Source organism: Chlamydomonas reinhardtii, chromosome 2, assembly GCF_000002595.2.
Source record: "Chlamydomonas reinhardtii strain CC-503 cw92 mt+ chromosome 2, whole genome shotgun sequence".
NCBI classification, from domain to species: Eukaryota; Viridiplantae; Chlorophyta; class Chlorophyceae; order Chlamydomonadales; family Chlamydomonadaceae; genus Chlamydomonas; species Chlamydomonas reinhardtii.
Window position 1 is genome coordinate 7,342,785 of NC_057005.1, and position 19,556 is coordinate 7,362,340.

At 62.4% G+C, this 19,556-nt stretch overlaps 3 protein-coding genes across 3 annotated transcripts; 1 reads left to right on the plus strand and 2 right to left on the minus strand.

Annotated features, from left to right (window-relative positions):
• Window positions 1-4: 4 nt before the first annotated feature.
• Window positions 5-11,754, minus strand: CHLRE_02g145100v5 (uncharacterized protein). The gene is made up of 28 exons (XM_043060292.1): window positions 11,117-11,754; window positions 10,587-10,701; window positions 10,367-10,390; window positions 10,070-10,152; window positions 9,589-9,786; window positions 9,120-9,246; window positions 8,831-8,871; window positions 8,546-8,620; window positions 8,220-8,314; window positions 7,827-7,932; window positions 7,462-7,564; window positions 7,080-7,309; window positions 6,711-6,827; window positions 6,276-6,482; window positions 5,977-6,063; window positions 5,573-5,683; window positions 5,153-5,359; window positions 4,722-4,845; window positions 4,525-4,580; window positions 4,204-4,347; window positions 3,929-4,018; window positions 3,730-3,758; window positions 3,520-3,579; window positions 3,317-3,374; window positions 2,940-3,133; window positions 2,557-2,671; window positions 2,188-2,337; window positions 5-1,940 (listed from the first exon to the last, which is right to left on the minus strand). Exons 1-28 carry the CDS (start codon window positions 11,216-11,218, stop codon window positions 1,434-1,436), a joined length of 3,555 nt encoding a protein of 1,184 aa, XP_042927739.1. The 5' UTR covers window positions 11,219-11,754; the 3' UTR covers window positions 5-1,433.
• A 1,332-nt stretch (window positions 11,755-13,086) lies between these two features.
• Window positions 13,087-16,341, minus strand: CHLRE_02g145050v5 (uncharacterized protein). The gene is made up of 8 exons (XM_001694824.2): window positions 16,062-16,341; window positions 15,874-15,942; window positions 15,513-15,626; window positions 15,121-15,196; window positions 14,710-14,936; window positions 14,298-14,461; window positions 13,893-14,037; window positions 13,087-13,710 (listed from the first exon to the last, which is right to left on the minus strand). The coding sequence occupies exons 1-8, from the start codon at window positions 16,221-16,223 to the stop codon at window positions 13,624-13,626; spliced, it is 1,044 nt and encodes a 347-aa protein (XP_001694876.1). The 5' UTR covers window positions 16,224-16,341; the 3' UTR covers window positions 13,087-13,623.
• A 125-nt stretch (window positions 16,342-16,466) lies between these two features.
• Window positions 16,467-19,531, plus strand: CHLRE_02g145000v5 (uncharacterized protein). Its single transcript, XM_001694943.2, has 7 exons — window positions 16,467-16,715; window positions 16,918-16,982; window positions 17,148-17,222; window positions 17,582-17,680; window positions 17,929-18,008; window positions 18,332-18,479; window positions 18,804-19,531. The coding sequence occupies exons 1-7, from the start codon at window positions 16,595-16,597 to the stop codon at window positions 19,161-19,163; spliced, it is 948 nt and encodes a 315-aa protein (XP_001694995.2). The 5' UTR covers window positions 16,467-16,594; the 3' UTR covers window positions 19,164-19,531.
• Window positions 19,532-19,556: the final 25 nt, after the last annotated feature.

Here is a 19,556-nt window from a genome sequence, read left to right on the forward strand (position 1 = left end):
GGTGACCTCTCCTCATTTACATACGTTGTTGTACTGGCTTTAACTGTGTAGCCACGTTGGCATAAAAGCCATGGCCTGCTCAACGCATTGTGCTTGAATGCATGGTGCTTTGTGTAACGGTTTGAGCTGTGCTGACGGCGCAGGAATTATAGATTTATAGTTTGCCATGTGATGCGAAGGTCAGGGCGTGACGAAACCCCGGGTACCCGGGATCGACAACCGACAGGGGGCCCATAACTATTCAAGTACAACCCCGATTAAAAGTGGGACAGCAGATGTTGATTAACAGTGCCCGTATTTTGTAGATGCCCTTTAGGCCCGCAGCGTCTACGCCCGGAAATGAGATTTCCCTAGGGTGCAAAACCCCCACGCCCCCCAGAACGTCTAAGATGCCGCCACATCCGCGCCAAACGTCTATTCTTCGCGAAAGCGCGGCCCCAAACCCAACACATATTCTACAGCATTAATTCTGGACGCTCTCTCCTTTCGAATCGTGGGTTCTATCCCAGGCGAAACTAACCCCGCCTGAGCGATGTAAGCAACGTCCAGCTCAGTACGACAACCGTCACATGACCCCAGAGTCGCCAGGCGTAAACTCAACACATGTGGACGCGGCCAGCACCGCCCCGACAGTGGAGGCGCGCACGCCTTGCCGCAGTAGGGTTTCGTGGGTCGGTCTGGAGGCTACTACGAATTTCAGTGAATAATACGGTAGTCAGAAGGCGGGCCCAAGCGTAAACGGGTCCCTGTCAAGAGCCTCACAGGTTGGCAGCATGCCGTGCAGGTAAGAAGCGCATGCCGCACCGCGTACGGTGCATGATCAATACGACACAGTATGAATGTGTCATCAGTACGCATCACCGAAGATAAATTGTACCGTAACTGAATCCAATTGTCTGCCTCCTGGTCCAGTCTCAGATCTGCAGGACTATTAGCGTGTGCAGTATAACCCAACCTCGAATTGGAGTGCAAAAGTATGTATGGCCAGTGCTGATAGATGTCCTCAACAGCGCGGTCCCTACTTCGCTCCCTCCACATCTCTGCGCCTGCCGCAGTTGATGATCTGATGTCAAGTTGTACACCCACCTCCACGCCGTAAATAAATGCGCCACCGCTGAACGCCCGCGCCAGCAACGCCGGCTGCTGGCCGCCGCGTACGCCTAGGCGGCACCGGTAGAACCTCAGCCCGCGGGATGACTCGCGCAACACCCGTCCGATGCCCCCCGCAGCACGGTAGTCACCGAGTCACGTGTTCGTTCCATGCCGTTTCTGCAACCATGTACGCTCCAGCCGAGGATTGATGGCGAAGCCACCACGTGCAGCGCGCCAGCATGCCAGCGTGCTACCTACCCTGCGCCGCTACGCGCCACCGCGCCGCCGCGCGCCAGCTCGCCTAACAGGGCAGCCGGCCTGCGCCATCTATGTCTACGCACTTAACTACCCCTCGGAGTGGAGGGGTCGATGAGCAGCGGCGCGGTGGAGCCGCTGCCAGCACTGCGTGTCGGCTCCGGAGCCACGCGCGACAGAGAGCCCAGTCGCGGCGAGGCCGGGCGGCCGGCGGAGCCGATACGCGCCGTGATGTGGAATGGCTGCGGCTGCTGCTGCGGGTTGCCGGATATGGTGGGGTTACCGGAGAAGGTCTTGACGGCGGTGGCGGGGTTGCCCGACAGCGTCTTGGGGCCAGACATGGTGCGGCCCGAGAGCGTCTTGCCGTCGGGGGCGGCGCCGCTGAGGGTGCGGCCGGCGGCAGCGCGCATGGGGGCGGCGCCACGGGCGGTGATGTTCTTGGCGCGGCTGCCGCGAAGCGCACTGAGCCAGTTGGAAGAGGTGTCCACGGGGCGGACCAGCCGCGCCACGAAGCGGACAAGCCAGCTGAAGGGAATGGCACCGACGCCGATGGCAATGGTCACGCCCCACTCCTCGCCGTTCAGGGCGTTCACCTGCGCGCAGCAAGTGGGGAATGCGATGGGGTGCAGCGCGTAGGTCAGCTTATCCGCTTGCACGCAGTTAGGTACGGCCAAGTGCTGCGTCCGCAACAGCACACAGCGTGCTGTAGAAGAAACCCAAAACGCGTACTGTCGGCGGTCCTGCCTGATGCACACTACCCACGCACGAGTGCTTGACGCTGCCGCTCGCTCCTGCCCTGCCCCTGCCCTCATCGTCACGCCGGCACTCTCCACGACGCACCTTGAAAATGTAGTTGATGGGCGTCTGCATGATGATGGCCTGCAGCGCCGTGATGAGCACCATGATGGCGTTGAAGATGTGGCTGTTGGCCAGGCCCTTGAAGAAGTTGTACTCCAGTTGGATGCGCCGAGACACGAAGGCGTTGGCGACCTGTGGTTAGTTACGAGAACGACGACATAGATGGGGCATCGGCGTAATCAGGGGGTGCCGCAAGGACAGGACATGGGCGCACGCGGGCACAAGGTCGGCGCCGCCCGCGACTTCCCCCGCGCCATTGCCATTTGATTCTGCGATACGGTACACAGCAGCTCCTTTTGCCGGTGGCTGGCTGCTCGCCACACCCCCCGCTCTATGCCCACGCGCACCCACCTGCGCCAGGATGAAGGCATTAAACAGCACGCTGAGTGCAGGCTTGTAGGACTTGAGGTACTCGCGGTCCCACTCCTTGTCCATGTCCTTCTGCGCCGAGGTCAGGCCCTCGTTCCTGTGTATGTATGTGTGTGTGCATGTGTGTGTGTGTGTGTGTGTGTGTGTGTGTGTGTGTGTGTGTGTGTGTGTGTGTGTGTGTGTGTGTGCGCGCGTGGCGATATGTGCCGATAAAGGCGATGATGAAGTCCAGGGGAGTGGCGCATAATGTGCCGTAGGGGCAGACGACGACCAAGCCACGGGCGTGTCGACCCCGTCAGCCTTCCTTGTGCTTGACCACGGCACCCACACACGGTCGATACACACGCGCGCGCAGGTGCACACACCTGGGGCAATTGGTGCCCTGCGGGAAGCCCAGCGGGATGCACACGGCGTTCTGCTGGTTGGGCGGCACCGCGGAGCCGTTGTAGCGCAGCCACTCGCCCACCAGCTCGCAGGACAGGTGCTGTGTGTCGCCGCGGGGGAATCCGCAGTAGCCCATAATGTTGCAGTAGTCAGCCTGGGCGGTGGCGTTGAAGCCCTGCGCGAAGAGAAGCAAAGCCCGGCGGCGGTGAGGAGAAGCGTTGCCAAGGAGTTTACATGCGCTATGCCGTTATAAGTGATTTTATGCTATGTGGCTTATCCAGCGCACAAGGGCTGAAGACTGAGCACATCTTGTTTAGACGGTTGCCGCACCCTTTGCCTACTCATAATGTCTGCATACCTTGTCTCCCAGGATGCGGTTGCAGTCCTCGCGGTAATACTCGTCGGGCGTCAGCACACTGCGAGGGTTAAGTTTGAACGAAACGTTACGGCGGGCGTACGCACCGGGGGCCTCATCCAGCAAACCAGGGTAGTACACGTCAAGAAACAACAGTAGCGCGGCAGTGAGCGAGTGACCCCACGAGGAGCGGAAACACCACTCACGCGTACGCAGAGATGGCGCGTGGAAGGCCGTACAGGCACGCGAAGAGCCAAATGAGCTTGCTGCAGGCAGCAGGCATTGCGATTGCGTGCGGGGGAGGTTCACATCGAAACGAAGTGAAATGCACAATGCATGGCGAAACTCCACATCAGCGGTGTCTACTGCTTGCAAAGGCAATCGTGCTGCTTGTTCCAGCAGTAGCATTAACTCACTAGGTGGCGCCAGCCAGAATGTGCATGTACTGCAGCGGCAGGAGAGGGCAGACGACAGAAGTGTGGTTGGAGAGCGGTGGTAGGTGCGTGGATGGCGATAAGGGTAATCGATGTCGCCTTTCCCTTCCTTTGTGCTCTCCAACAAAGACACACGTCAGCACACACACACACACACACACACACACACACACACACGCACCATGTATCCGGTGATGATGGGCTCGGAGCGGCCGTGTGGCATCTCGTCCAGCAGCTCGGGGTAGGGGTTCTCCGTGGCCAGAGCCAGAGCCTGGAGGGGATTGCGGCGTGGGCTTGCGGGGGTTGCGGGGGTGCGTGTGCTTAAGACCAACCTCACCCACAGCCCCGCGAGCTGCTCCAAGACCTCTGCAGACTGCACTGCGCTCGTGGCATGTACGACACCGCCCGGGCCATACCCCAGCAAGCCAACGCCCTCACACGCCCCCATGCCCTCACCGCCAGCGTGTCCATGATCATGTTCACCCAGAGCAACTGCAGCACGTTGAGGGGCGGCACGCCGCCGTACAGCGCGCCCACGGCGGCGCTGATCATGGCCACCAGGTTGACGGACAGCTGGAACACCAGGAACTTGCGGATGTTCTGTTGGGGGGGGAGATCGAGGTGTGGGGCGCGAGATTTGATTTCAGGGAGGAGCACGGAAAGGGCGGGCGGGGCGACTTACTGGTACTGGGCCCGCCCGCTACGACGCACGACCTACCCTTGCATGCATGGCTGCGCCCCGTGCGCCCTATCCCTCAGTAGCACACACGTACGCACCATGTACACGGTGCGGCCCCACAGCACTGACTTGACGATGGAGCTGAAGTTGTCGTCTGCGGGGGAGGAAAGTGCGAGGCGCGTGAGGCGGTGGGGCCATCGTTGTCAGGGGCCGGCGGGTGCCGTGCATGTGACCCAGCACGTGCACCTCACCACCCCCTGGTCCACCGCGCCCCGCCCCGCATCACCAGACGCACCCAGGATGATGATGTCGGCCGCCTCCTTGGCCACCTCGGTGCCGGCGATGCCCATGGCCAGGCCCACATCGCTCTCCTTGAGCGCGGGCGCGTCGTTGGTGCCGTCACCCGTCACAGCCACAACCTGTTGGCCGGGGTGAGGAGAATGGGTTAGCCGTCCATGAAAGACGGGAAGGGGGCGTAAGGGCAGGGGTTCGGCGATAAGTTTGCAAGCTACGGTAATACCGCAGCTTGCAAACTTCGGTATTACCGAGCTGTCCCGATGAGTCATGAAAGTGGTCCCATCGCGGCTCCAGGCGAGTTGCGGCCACCGCCACAGCCACACTCTCAAAGCCACCCCCGCAGGACACACGCGCCGCCTTGCGCCCCTGCACCCCCTGCAGCCGCTGGGCCCACACACCCTGCACCCCACCCCGCACGCGCGCACGCACCTCGCCCTGCTTCTTCAGCAGCGCCACGAGCGTGAGCTTGTCCTCGGGCGAGGAGCGCGCCAGCACGCGCAGCCGCGGCAGCAGCGGGATCAGCTCGGTTGCGGGCATAGCGCGGAAAACCGGTCCCTCCAGCGCGATGCAGTCCTCCACCAGGATGCCGCACTCGCGACTGATGTGCTGCGCCGTGTGGATGTTGTCGCCAGTGACCTGAGGACGGCGCGTGGGCCAGGGGAGGGACGGGGGGTTGAGTGAGGGTGTGCTGGGATGCAGTGTGAAGTGGAGAAAAGGTGAATGTGCAGCTGTGGTGGGCTACGGTTGAGGTAGGGGCCAGCAGGAGCACACGTGTGTGTGTGTTCGCGCGTGTGCGTATGTGTGTGTGGTCATCATTTTTGCATCCAGCCAGCCCGCTGCGATGCTCACCATGCGCACAGTGATTCCGGCCTTCTGGCAGGTGCGCACGGCGTCCGGCACCTCCTTGCGCACCGGGTCCTTGATGCCCACAATGGCCAGGCAGGTCAGCCCGTTATCCACCTGCGGCCGGCGGGTGGAAGGAGGGCGGCAGGTAGGGTAAGGAGCATAGCGCGTGTGTGTATGTATATGTGTATGTGTGTGTGCTTGTACCGTGTGTGTTTGTGTCGTGCACGGGGAGGCGTCTGCTGGGCCGGCAGGGCGTGTAGGATGAGCAATCAAGCCGCCGTTGTCTGTGGTCATGCAGTTGCCTTTCTGTCCCGCCGGCTTTCACGCGCGTGCCAACGCATCCCTCCCCATGCCCACACCCACATGTGCGTCCACACCTATCCACACACGCCGCCTCGCACACGCACCTGGTCTGCGTCCTCGAAGAAGTCGGCGGGGCGGGCGGGATCGGAGCCGGCGTAATCACGGTAGCTCAGGCAGATGCAGCGCAGACCCTGCGTGCGCCAGAAAAGAAGACACCAGCAGGGGAAATGAGGTGGACGCGTGCATGCGTGTATGCGGTGTATGCGGTGTATGTGTGTGTGTGTGCCGAGTGCCAGAGTGCGCATCAACAACGTCAGGGGACTGCCTGTCATGATCCCCCACTTCACAGCTTCACACGCACAGACGTACACACGCACGTCTTCTTTTTTTAACACACACGCACCCGCTTGGCCATGCTGGTGACCAGCTCAATCATCTCAGCCAGGCGGGCCTCGGTCATGGGCTCCGTGCTGCCGTCCGGCCGCATGAGCGAGCTGCAGCGCCGCAGCACCCACTCCGCCGCGCCCTTGTTGTACAGCCGCAGGTTGCCGCTGCTCGGCTCGCGCAGCAGCACACTGGCCATCTTGCGCGCCGAGCTGAAGCCGTACAGCTGCGGGGCGGGTACACGCAGCGGTACAGAGAATGAGGGAGCAAGCGAGGGAACGGAGGTTGTATGCGAACATTTCCGTACTCATCCGCTCAGACCCACCCCACCCCACCCAGCCCAGTCCAGCCCGGTCCAGCCCAGCACAGCCGCTCTAGCCGTGTGCACGCGTCTGCCTCGTCACCCTCGCCCTCCTGGCGGTACAGCTTGCAGCCCTCTGCCTCACGTCCCCACCTTGACTTGGTCTGCCTCGCGCTGCTCCCTCAGCTGCACATAGTCGTGCCCGAGTTTGCGTAGCAGGACCAGCAGCGCGCACTCCGTCCTGTTGCCCACGAACTCCACAACATTGTCCTGAGAGGGCATGAGAAGCGTATGGCCGCATGGGGTCATTGCAGTGACAGCGACACAGGGCACGGGCCGGGCAGTCTAACTAGCAGCCCACGCTGCATAACCACGTCATCACATTTGCCATCGGTCCCCTACCCCTGTCCTGCAACTAGAGCCATCCACGCGCTCACACGTACGGTGCGGTGTACATACACATACACGCATTGTTCCTTCCTTGTGCCCCCCCTCACGTACACACACGCGCGCCGTAAGTACCTTGTCCACCAGGAAGGCCTTGTTGTTCATGGCGCAGTTCCACTTGAGCAGCTCCAGCAGCTGAGGGTGCAGCGCGGAGGCCTCGGGCACCTGCGGGTAGGCGGTGCCGGCGAACCAGCCCTCCACCACCGTCATGCGGTTCTCCGTCAGCGTGCCGGTCTTGTCGGAGCAGATGGCGGTGGCGCCACCCATGGTCTCGCAGGCGGACAGCACGCGCACGAAGTTGTTGTCTGCGGGGGAGGAAAGGAGGGCCCGAGTTGCGAGGCGCGTGAGGCGGTGGGGCCATCATCGTCAGGGGCCGGCGGGTGCCGTGCATGTGACCCAGCGCGTGCCCCTCACCCCCTTTGGCCAACCGCGCCCCACCCCGCAACACCAGACGCACCCTTCATCATCTTCTTCATGCTGTAGGCCAGCGTGAGCGTCACGGCCAGTGGCAGGCCCTCGGGAATGGACACCACAGTGATGGTGATGGCGTACAGCAGGAACTGTGGAGGCACGCCGGGTGAAGCAGGAACACGTGTTCATGCCTCAGTTGTGTGCTGACAACGGGGTACCATAGAGCATGTAGGCGTGGAGCCCGGCGTAGCACCCGTGCTCCTACCACGCACCGAACGTGCTGAGTAGCGCCTGTATTTTATCCCAGCCCGCCCATTGGCGTATCCCCAATCCTGCATTCATGGTCCTCCACGGCCCGCATCTTCGCACCCCACACGCTCAGCCTCACACGCCCACACGCACTGCACGCACCTGCAGCGGGCCGTTGTCGTTGATCTTGCTGGCGTCGCCGCCGCCGGTCACGATGAGCCACTTGATGAGCAGAGCAAGGAAGCACACCACCGCCACCAGCACACCCCTGCAGGAAAAAGCAGCAGGTGCGCAGCACACGGATGTCAAACGTGGCGGTTTTGGGGCCTGCTCTGGTCGCGAGAGGCATGTGCAGGCCTATGGCCCAAACATGACCCACTGGCCGTGCCCACTGGCCCATCAGACATCAAGCGCCCGTTACAAGAAGTATCAACTCAAGACCGCAGCGTTACAATCCGCTGCTGCCCCGCCGCCAGACGGCCTGCCCCAGCAGTCCCTGATCCCGAGCATTGACAGCACCAGCAGCCGGCCCCACAAGCACACACGCGCACTCACATCTTGGACACCTTGGCGGCCACGTCCGTGAGCTGCTCCTGCAGCGGCGTCTCGTCGTCTCCCGCCTCGCTGACCAGAGCCATGGTCTTGCCCCACTGCAGAGGGGTAGGCGCGTGCATGCAATGGCGGTGGCCGCTCAGAACTGACGCATGGGTAGGGGAGAAGACGTGCCAGCGTCCGCCAGCAGGCGCTCTAGTGGCTGCCGGAGCCCCCAGGCAGTGCACTGTGCTGCCTTATTATCCCATTGGGTCGTCCAAGCGCCCAGCACAAGTGAAAGGCGCGGCTGGCCGATTGAGCAGGAAACAAGCTAGCCCCCTTCCCCTTACCTCGCTGTTGACGCCAACAGCTACCACGAGCATGTGGCCGCTGCCCTCGTTGACCGTCGTGCCGGAGCGAATCCACTGCGGCCAAAACAGCAGGCAGGGGTAGCGAACAGTTGGAGGGCCAACACGCGCTATGGCTCATGAGAGGTTTGGCTCGGTGAAGACCCGGTTGCGAGAGCCCGCGGCGCGGGGGTAGCCGCCCGCGGGTGTCGGGGCAGGAATGTCTAATGGCGCGGAGAAAGTGCGAGTACAACGCTTGGGAGAGCTACCTCTGCCGCCAGTACTTACCGGGTCCGAAACCGCATCCTTCTTGATAGGGTCTGACTCGCCTGCACATAGAATGGTTGCAAACAATTTCCGCAAGTTTGACAACAGGCCACTCGCTCCCACGTGACGGTGGTCGCGTGCTAACTTGGCTAAGGCCATCACCGCCTGGCCCGCCCTGTCTTAGACCCGGATGGAAGCACCCCGCCCATCGCAATCCCAGTTCCTATGCCCTCCTAGCCCAGCTATGCCCTGTAGCCTTGCCTGTAACGTCCACATGAGCACTACTGAGCACTGCGCGCTGCGGCCGCACCTGTGAGCGACGCCTCATCCAGCACAATGCCCTGGCTGTCTATCACGACGCCGTCCGCGATGACCTTGTCGCCGGTGTCCAGGAACATGACGTCACCCACCACGATCTCCGTGTTGGGCACCAGGACCTGTAGATGATCGTGCGCTTCGGTGTCGGTTGCTGGCTGGGCGCAACGCGCGTGCAGTCAGACATCACACGGGGCGGGGCGCCAGCGCGGCTGCGCCGCCTCTTGCCCTCACAGCAAGCTCCCTAGCTCCGCGTTAATAATCGCTTGCAAGTGGCCCCACCATACCGACTTCATCCGCGATACCTGCTGCGCGCCCAAGCCCTGCCCTCGCTGCTCGGCATTGCAATCTGCTTACAAGCGACCCGGTAATGGTGACCTCTCCCGAGGCGCCGGCTGCGCGCCCAGGCCCTGCTCTCGTTGCTCTGCCTGCTCGCCGCAGTCAAAGCGCTTTCCCACACACACCTGCTTGCCGCCGCGTGTGACCTTGACCTCGATGTTGTCCTTGAGCGCGTTCAGCTTCTGGAACTGCCGCTCCTTGGAGTAGTCCTGGCCAGCGCCGATGAAGACCACAATGAGCGCCGTGCCCAGCACCGCCAGGCCTTCAGACCAGCCCTGGTGCGCGCGCTGCTCGGGCACGGCCGCGCCCAGCACGATCGTGATCTGCATGCAGTGGCGCCAGGCATGGTCACATGCGTGTGCGTGTTTCAAAACGGGAACATATCAAGTGCGTGCGCGCGCGCGCACGCGCGCGCGCGCGCGTGTGTGTGTGTGTGTGTGTGTGTGTGTGTGTGCGTGCGTGTGTGTGTGTGTGTGTGTACGCCGCGGTTGGGAACGTCATTTGCTTGGCCTGAGCCACCCGTGCCGCCAACTGGCGTCGCCCTGGCATGGCCCCTGTCGAGCCCGCATAGCACTACGGCAGTGCGGCAGTGCGCGCACAACTCACAATGGCCACAATCAGCAGGATAACGATCATGGGGTCCTTGGCGGCCTCCAACAACATGGACAGGAACGAGGGTGGCGGCTTCTCTGTGGGGGCAGGAGTTGTGGGCGCGAGGGGCCCGGCAGCTGTTGAGCGGCGGGACAGCGGCGTCATGCTTCCCAGCCCCGGAAGACCCAAGACCCAGAATCCAAAGCGAGCCGGCCCAGCCAGCCGACCGGGGGTGACGAAGGCTACACCGGCTATCAATGACGTTCGGTACGTTGGAAATAGCATACCGTTTGTCCCAGCTCTTCCACATACCTGGAAAGCTGTTGACGCCGAAGGCTGTCGGGATGGATGCGCGCAGGCGATTCGGCATTCACACGGTAGTGAACAAAGGGCCAAGCGTGTCCGTAAGAAGGAAGGTTGGGACAATGCAGCACGTACCCGACACACATGCTCATCAAGTGCGTGCCAGGATTCGCCCCGGCCACCACAAACGTATCAAGGCATTGCCACATTGAACACATCCCCCACGGACCCTGCTTTGAAGAGTCCACGCCGGCATCACTGAGCCCCTCCTTCAGGTCGGTTCCTAAGGCTTGCGCGATGCCGGCCGCGCCACCCAGCCTCTTAAATGCCTCTTGGTCCTTCTCCTGTGTCAAGGACCGGACAACGTGACACCAAAAACATTCATGGCACCCGACCAACTTCGTGTCACGCGGCGTGGCATGCCGAGAGCTGCTGGCAGGAAGCCCGGAAGGCGAGCAGACGCACCCAAGAGTCGCCGTCAAGGCATGCCGTCAACATAAACAGGTACATCAATGCCCCACAGAAACCCCGGTCCCGAAGTTCGCAACGCTCACTAATGTCTGGCATGTCGGCATGTGCGACAAGCGTGTGGCCCGTGACGGACCGCGCCAGGCACGGCCAAACAAGTCTCAAACTATCAAGCATGTTCACAATGCGCCCGGTAAACGTGACAGCGCACGTAAGCGCCAAGACCTCCAACCGTGTGTGCCCGACTCGCGACCTTGCGCGCACGGCCCTCGAAGGCGCACCGTCACCTACCGCGTTTATTTGGTTGAGCTGCTCCAGAGCAATGGTGTAGGCGTGAAACTCATTCGGCGACGAGCCAGTCTCCAAATCCTCGACCAGGTGCTCCTTCTCCATCTTTACTCCCTCTCCTGACATGCTGTCTTCAGTTGTGTTGCTTAGAAACTTGGAGCCAAGATGGGCCACTAAGAGCGCTGGGCCGTGAGCGGGCCAGTAAAAACGTCCGCTGACGCGGGGGCCCCTTCCACGTGTCAGGCTGAAATCATCACAAAATGCAATGAGTTACTAGAAGCTTGAAGAGGGTTCGTCTTACGGCGAAGCGCTGAGTGTGGGGACCGTGCCGCAGTGACCTATGCGCGGCTCCTGTGGACGCTTTCAGTATTCTTTGAGATAGCTTCAAAGCTATAAGTAGATTGTTGCCACCCCTGATGTTGTTTATACACGCGTTTGCGCGAACGACCCAGGCATCATGATTGATCGAATGCCCCGCAGAGCGGCCGGACAAGTCGACAATGAATATTTAGTTACATAGAATCAGTCTCGCAGTCGCTTCCTGAGGCATAAATGTGCAGAGCTCAGGGCTTGTCCAAAATGCCAGAGCCTTGAACCTTGAGAGCCGCAACGAAGCGCACAATACAAGTATGTAATATGGGGCATCGGTTATAAGGCGTCGTTGTAATTCAAAAGGAAACCGCTGGTCGCCGCGGTTGGGAGGAAAGGTTGGAAAGGGTGGAAAGCGTGACCCGCCGAGTTTGGGCACACTGCGGCACATTGCTCCCTGGCCCCACGGCGCCGGCGCTGATGTGGGGCGGTGGGCTTCCCCCTTGTAGACCCCACACCACTCGCACCTTGTGATGCTCGTTTGCCAAGGTTGGCGGGCATGAAGGCAGGCTCTTACTGTCGCACTCACGGTCTTGGCACGCCTTGGCCTTGGCCCCAGCCAGTCATCACCAATCCCACCGCGTCTTATAACGTGACGCTGTCACCACGGCTTGATCTGGAACTGTTTGCATTGCATGCACGCGAAGTGGCGGGGCAGGGCGCCGGCGAAGAGCAGGTGGCGGCGGAAAGCAGCCGCCTGCATCCTCAGGAGGCCCGCAAGGCGCTGGTGCCCGCCTACACGGACGCGGACGCGGACCCTTTCCATCTGGTTTCTGCCTCTGCCGTGCAACGCACGGCCGCAGCTTGAGGAGGCCCTCGAGGCGGCGGTGAAAAAACACCAAGTGCGGCGGCACTTGCCGGCTGTGCAAGGCGGCCGCCTGGTAGCGGAGGTTCCGGGAGTTGGAGAAGGCGGCCAAGCAGCCGGCAGTCAAGGGCGCGGACGGCGCGGACGGCCCCGGCGCGAAGAAGGTGTGTGTGGTTTGCGTTTGTGGGTTGCAAGGGACCCGATAATAGACTTTGCAGCTTCGACCTTGCATTTAGGTGCAAGTGACCACTGAAGCCGACAGCTGATGCCGCCATGTGTACGGTATGCGCGCTTCACACAAGGGGGTGGGACCGATTCTCGCCAGGCCACCCTTGGATTGAGCGAAGAGCAAATGGAAATTTGAAGCTGTACAACCCACGAATTGTCATAATGGAAGAGGAGGTGGAGTGATGACACCTAGCGACCTGTACGGTACGGCGGGAGGAGTGGGGCGTCCTATGGGAGCAAGCCCTCTACACCGCATTTCGCAAGACGGCAGGCGGGCGGGCGGCGGGCGGCGGCCGGGCGGCGGGCGGAGCGGCGACTCAGCAGCTGGCAGCAGAAGCAGCGGTGCCGGTGGCACCCCCTGCCTTCCTTCCGCCCCTGGTCTACTAATGCTGTGCCGGTGTGCCCTGTGGCTTGTGCCTGTGTGTGTGTGGGGGGGGGGGGGGGCTATGACAGCTTGAGGGTGGGGAATCGCCCATAGCGCCAGTGTGGGCGGGGAATAAGTGGACGCAGATGAGAGCCGCGCCGTGTGGCGGCGTGCAGTCCAAGCTGTGGTGACGCTGTGACTGCTTGGTCTGGAACTGTTTGCATGTGTGGCTCTAGCCCTGCTCAATCGTGCTCAATGCTCACATTACCAGGGCTTGCCGCAAGGTCCGCGACAATGTCTCCGGTTCTCCGCATGACCGCCTCTTCCAACATAAATAAATAGATCCGCAGTGTACGGACCGTTGTGTTGCAAATGATCCCACAACTCCTCATATCCCGTAATCCTGCTGAGGCTTCGCCGGCAACAGTACGAGCCGGCAGCAGCAGTTGCTCTTGAGTGATGACAACACAAGACAAAGAATGCATGCGGCAACATTACCCGCTGCCACTGCCTACCACTCTAACCCCCGCCCAAGGCTGGTTCCCTTCATGCGCACAAACCGTAGGCTGTGGCGGGCTGTGGCCGCGGTGTCCGGCTGGCTCCCAGGCTGCCGCAGCCAGAGCTCCATCCCATGCCGTAACCGCTCCACCCCCTAACCGCTCCTCCCGTGCCCCCAGGCCAGGTCAGGGCCGATACCTCCCCACGATGTGGGCGCTCCGGCCGCTGTCCGCCAGTCCGAGCTACTCACAGCTGCTCCTTCCACATCCCACTGTGCTCATACCAGCCGTTGGGCTTGCGCGTGATGAGGCGGGTGGGCGAGATGAAGAGGTCCTGTGGTTACGGCGCGTGCACGAGTTGGGGCTGCTACTTACGCGAGGCGTGTCACAAACGGCAACTGGGCAACCCGTCGCCCACAGTCCACCCCAGCCCTCGCCGCTAGCCACCTCCGCCCACCCTCAAACTTCGCAAAGCTCCCATCCACCGCCGCCGCCACCCACACGCCGTGCCCGCACCTTGTACTGAGGCTCCTCGCGCAAGAAGGCCGGCACGGCGTCGGAGCCGAAGCACACGATGGTGGAGCCGCTGCCGGTCATGAACACGGACCTGAACTGCCCGCTCTCGATCAGCCGCTGTTTTAGCGCGGCAAGCTCGGGCAGGCTGGCAACGAGGGGGTTGCAGAAGGGGGCACACGCAGCGGGCGGAATGGCACAGCTTTCCACACAGAAGCTTCGCGCAGCAACGCAGTACGGCACGCTACAGCTACAGCTGCACCTGTCCGCCTACTCATGACCCTTCCTTCCATCAACCCCACCTGGGCCACACGCCCTGGACCTAAGAAAAACATACATCACCCAACAACCCTTGCCCCACACCCACAACCCCCAGCACCCTCCTCCCATGGACCTCATCTGCCTCACTTGTCGAAGGCGGGCTGCTCCAGGTCGTTCACGGCGGCGGCCTGGTCCACGCCCTTGGCGGCGGCGATGGTGTCAAGCAGGCCGCGCGGGTCGGCGCTGGAGCGGCGGTCCAGGTCCAACGACTTGAAGATCTTGGGCGTGGCCAGCCCCACCGGCGGCTTGACCTGTGGGAGCGATGTGAGTGCGCGGATGCGGGTGCAGGTGCAGGCGAGAGCGCATGGGCGAAACGGAAGGACGGGAATGCCGGCAGTCAAGCGCGGAGTAGTAGCTGGGTTGAGGGGGCCAGGCGGGGGAGCTGAGCAGTTAGGTGCGGGCCAGCAAGCTAACTCCGGCAAGCCTTCGCAGGGTGGCGCGTCCCGCCCCAAACAGGGTATCCACCCGCACGCCCCCTTGCCCCTGTCGCAGTGCCCACCAGCAGCATGGGCGTGTCCAGCGGCACGGGCGGCGGCACGTCCTCCACCACCTCGCCGCGGCCGGTGCAGTAGGCGGCGCCGGTGTTGGAGAAGAAGACCGAGATGTCCGACCCGATCTCGCCCGACCACTCCAGCAGGTCCTCGTTGGAGGCGATGCCGCCCATGAGCTTGTTGGCCGCGAACAGCGTGGTGGCAGCGTTGCCGCTGCCGCCGCCCAGGCCGGCGCCTGGGAGGTGAGGGCGACACGGGGACGCCAATGCGCGGCAGGTGTGGGCGTGCGCGGGGGGGGGGGGAGAACGAGGCGCAACACGTGGGTGGCGCTCACCTCTTCGCTCATGCACGTGCAGCCTGGTTATGAGTACAGCCCGAGTCCCACAAACATGTATGTGCCCCTGCCCGCCGGGCCTCACCGTGCGGCACGCGCTTGTGCAGCTTGACCTTATAGTACATGGTCTGCAGCGTCTTGCGCCGGTACAGGTTCAGCGCCTGCACCCGGTGCGGTGGTTGTATGAGGGGCGTGAAGGCAGTGGGGAACGGGTGTACAAATGCGGGAGGAATGAGTACCGTGTTCAGGCGCCATGTTGCAAGTAAAGGTCGAAGATGGCTGCTTCTTGGCAGCGGCTTCGCCATAGCAGCCAATAGCAGGCTCTGCGTAGATGTGGCCTTCGTACCCCGCGCCAGGCAGCCTTGGCCCCGCAGTGAACCGCACACGCAACTTGAATCCCTCCACACACGCATGTGCCGTCAGGTACGCATCCCAAGTTCCTTCACACATGCCACTGCCATTCCGTGGCTGACTCACTTTGATGACCAGGTTGGACTCGTCGGTGGGGATGGTGGGGTCGGAGCACTCCAACGTGTCTTGCAGCGCGTGAGGGGTGGTCTCGAACTCCATGTAGTCACCCAGGTCAATCACCTGAGCGTATGTGGCACCAGCACCAGGTGGGTTAGGTGCAGGGGCAGGAGCAGGGTTGGTGGGCAGTGGGGGCACGCAGCTAGGGATGGATCCCTAGCTGCGGGAGGCCACTGAGGGTGGCGGTGCCGCGATGGCGTGCCTCACCGCGGCAAGCAGCCCACCACCGTGTGGCCGCGTGGCCGGCCGAGACGCCCCCCACCCATGTCAGTGCCACTGGCACATGCCCAAGGAGCCTTTGCTGGCTTACGTGGAACAGCGACGCCAGGTCATGGTACCCATCCTCACGACGACGAACGACACGCAGGAACAGGTTGATCTGCGGCAACCAGACCCAGGCATACATGCGTATCATATCTAAAACCACTGTTTCCCGCCACCGCTCTGCCCACCAGTGGGGAGGAAGCAAGGCAAGCAAGCGCATGATGGATGCCGAACCTTTGAGGGCGAAAAAAGCTGGACCGCGTTAGGCTTATAGTTCGCGTGAACCACAACTGCTGATGTGCGTCTGCGCGCGCCCGCAATTCGAGCAGGGGCAACTTTCCGTGCAAGCGAACTCGTCCGCGAGACGCCACGCTGGGCAGCTCCTGATTGTAACATCTTCACGCTCAAGGTTAGATGTACTTGATATTTGAGTGATCGGGCGGAAATGCTCTGAAACAAGGACAAAGCTCTGAGCAGGCGTGTCTGCTTGTCCTAACGAATCCCGCCACTTTGTTTGAACTTATTGAATTCTAGTAATCCATGGCTCGGCAAGGAAATCCGTCAGAAGTTTCATGCATGGGCTGGATGGAAGTTTCGCTTTGACCACGCTGGAGCCATGTCGACAGGTTTGATGGTCTTTAAACTGTGCAGAATCAAATTATTACGACGTATCAGGGCATTTCGACTGCACCCACTGCACATACTTTTGTGTTTCGCTGTTTCCTGGGCTCAATTGCGTCACAACTTGTTATTTCTAGTAAACTAAGATGAGTAGCTCGTTTTTGCTGTCATCACTTTGCTCGAGAGGCGCCGTTTCGACGGCGTGGACCTCCTCCTCAGCATGTGCGCCGCCGGCGTGCACCTCTCGGATGGTGCTACGGAGCCGCGGTAGGTGCCTGTGCACCTAAGTTATCTCGTTCGGGAAGGCGGGAGGCGGCCGCTGCGATTGCCACTTCGCCTGAGCTCGGAAGTGGCCGTTCGCGTGCCTGTGGCGGTGGCACTGCGGCCCTACGCCCACCGGATCCTGTGCGTGCCGCTGCATTGCTTCAAGTACCCGCTTACCCTTGCTATTTACATACCCCGCGTGCAGCTGTTGCACCCCATTCCGCACAGCCGGTGCAGCACCGGCGCGGACGCCTGGAGGTGGTCTGCATGGTGGGTGCCGGCCGGACAGCAGGGATGGCTGCCATATAATACTGTAGCCCCGGATGCCCGTGGACCATTGTTGATCCAGCTCTAGACAAAGTGCAGCCCCATTCAGCCTGCTCTGGACGGCCGGACCTGACAGCAGCTCTCGATTCTGCGCCCACCACCGCACAGGCGCACCCCCGGCGAGTCGCCAAGGTGGCCAGTGCCATCCAGCGCGAGATTGGCGACATGTTCGTGTCAGACCCGGTAAGAACGGGTGGGAGTGGGGAGGTAAGGAGGCACGGAAGCTGAATGCAGCCCCAGAGGGCTGGGGTGTGCTGTCATGGACCGTGGGAGTGGGTGGTAGGGAATCGCAAGTTGAGGGTCGGGAGCCTGGCAGCAGGAGGCAGGCAGAACCAGCTGCCCGGCAAGGGAGATGCCTGGGCCCTGCGGCTGGCTGTTTCCGGGCAGCCTTCGCGTCTGGGCTCGGACCCAGCACGCCACCATGCTGGCCATCTTGAAAGGCAGCGGGCCATCGTTTACCATACCCTCGCCCTACCTCTCACTAGCCCGCCTCCTCCCGCCGCTTGGCTTGACCTGACCCGTACCGCCTTTCCTCCGCACAGGTCATCCAGGCCGCCATCTGCCCGGAGCGCAAGCTGGGTGACGACGCGCTGTCGGCCGTGGCCAGCATCACCGACACGTACGTCTCCAACGACCTGCAGGTGCGCCCGCATCTCCCAATGTTTGGTTGGAATGGGGTACGTAGTGAAGGCGGGTCTGAGGTACACGTCATGATGTGTGTCGGGCTATGCGGCGCCCCCACGTGGGTGCGCACCGTGTGCTATGGGGGAGACTTTCCGTCACGGCCCCGTCCCAGCGTCGCTGGCAACGTCCACAGCTGTGCGCACCACGCGGCGCTGCTCACTCGCTGCCAACACGACCGCTCCCCGGCCCTGCCGCGGTCCTGCAGGTGGTCAAGGTGTTTGTAAGCGTATACAGTGACGACTACGGCAAGCGAGTGGCCATGGAGAACCTGCAGCGCCTGGAGCCGTGAGTGTCCGCGGGCGCCGGGGGGCATCGGACGAGGCATCGGGGCGGGGATGGAAATGCGGGGGATGGCATCCGGGTGCGGGAGGGGTCGAGGAGTGAGGTGCGGCTGCGGGCCCACTTGAAGGCTAGTCTGTGCCCGCCGCTTGGCGTTTTCAGGGCCGCCACGGCGCGTGTGACGGTCGAGGACAGCGGACTCTCGCCACATCACACCGCGATCTGCTGCAGCTCACATGTAACCGTACCATACACGCCTCCCATTGAGCAGCTGCCCCCTTGTGATGTCGCTGGCTTACCGCCCCACCTGCCTCGCCATTCCCGCGCAGCTACGTGCGGAGACTGATCGGCCAGCGCGTGCGGCTGCGGCTTACGCCGGAGGTCCGGTTCGTGTACGACGACGCGGAGGAGGAGGCTGACCTGGTGGCGCGTGTTATTGGGCGCGAGGAGGTGGAGCGGTACCGGGAGGAGATCGAGGTGCGAACGGCGGGGAGGAGCCAGGGAGCGGCCGGGGAGGAGTGGGCTGCAGCGGCAGTGGCAGTGGCGAAGGGGCAGAGAGGATTGCATCGGGGCGCAGTGACGCAGGAGGTGGAGACGAGTTTTGGTTGGATTGAGTTAGTAAGGAAGGCTTGCGAGGGTACGCGGCAGTATGGCGCTGCAGCGCGGCGCAGCCACTGGCACCTTGGGCAGCTGCCTCGCCAAACAAACAGCACCTCGTCAGCAAAGTCGTATGCCTTTGTTGGTTTTCAAGTGCCATTGTGGGGATTCAGTTCCGACCTGTTGCCCGGCCTTCGCATGCAGGCGGATATGATGCCGGGCCGCCCCCGCGGCGACGGCGCTAACGAGGAGGAGGAGGAGGCGGACGAGGAGGCTGGCGTCGAGGGCGCTGACGCGGGCGAGGGCGAGGAGGAGGATGAAGAGGAGGAGGGCGAATTCGAGGAGGACGAAGACTTTGAGGACCCAGACGAGCGGCCGCAGGAGTACCCCAACCCCTTTGGCGACCTGTTCATCGACGACCGCGAGTACCGGGCAGTGGCGGGCAAGCGCGTGGAGGAGCGGAGGCGTAGCCAGGGCCGCCCGCAGCCGCAGGGCCGCGGGCAGGGGCGGCGTGGGCAAGGGCAGCAGCGGGAGGCGGCGGCGGCTGAGACTGGTGATGAGTAGGTATAATGTCTGTTTGTCAGTGTATACTAACGAGCACGTGCGGGCAGCGTGCAGGAACCGTGGATGGCCGCAGCAGGCAGGTTCATTGATAGCGCAGTGCGACGGGAGCACGGGGCCTCCGGCACGCAAGAGCTACTGGCCTACTGCTAGAGTACGTCCTACGGCGCTAGTCAGGATCGCGCCTGGGATCGTCGTCTCGCCTGGTGCGATGGGACGGGGTAAGGGGCAGGGTGGCGTAGTCTGGGCATTCGTCTCGCCCGGTGCGGTCTTCTCTCCATTACGTAGCAGTTGCAACGCGTGGAACGTCGTGTACTCGCCAAGGTCTTGTGATGCGACGTGATACGTTGTCTGTATTATCAGTTCTTGGGCGGAAGGCCTGACGAGTCAGTGAGC

Coding starts and splice junctions, on each gene's coding strand:
- CHLRE_02g145050v5 (XM_001694824.2), bottom strand. CDS start 16,223: ATGTTACAATCAGGAGCTGCCCAGCGTGGCGTCTCGCGGACGAGTTCG. Junction 15,627..15,873: donor ACCTGGCGTCGCTGTTCCAC/GTAAGCCAGCAA, acceptor ACATACGCTCAG/GTGATTGACCTGGGTGACTA. Junction 15,197..15,512: donor AGTCCAACCTGGTCATCAAA/GTGAGTCAGCCA, acceptor CACCGGGTGCAG/GCGCTGAACCTGTACCGGCG.
- CHLRE_02g145000v5 (XM_001694943.2), top strand. CDS start 16,595: ATGAGTAGCTCGTTTTTGCTGTCATCACTTTGCTCGAGAGGCGCCGTT. Junction 16,983..17,147: donor GCCTGGAGGTGGTCTGCATG/GTGGGTGCCGGC, acceptor ACCACCGCACAG/GCGCACCCCCGGCGAGTCGC. Junction 17,681..17,928: donor ACGTCTCCAACGACCTGCAG/GTGCGCCCGCAT, acceptor GCGGTCCTGCAG/GTGGTCAAGGTGTTTGTAAG.
- CHLRE_02g145100v5 (XM_043060292.1), bottom strand. CDS start 11,218: ATGGAGAAGGAGCACCTGGTCGAGGATTTGGAGACTGGCTCGTCGCCG. Junction 8,315..8,545: donor CTGTTGGCGTCAACAGCGAG/GTAAGGGGAAGG, acceptor ACCCCTCTGCAG/TGGGGCAAGACCATGGCTCT. Junction 7,310..7,461: donor CATGAAGAAGATGATGAAGG/GTGCGTCTGGTG, acceptor CCTCCCCCGCAG/ACAACAACTTCGTGCGCGTG.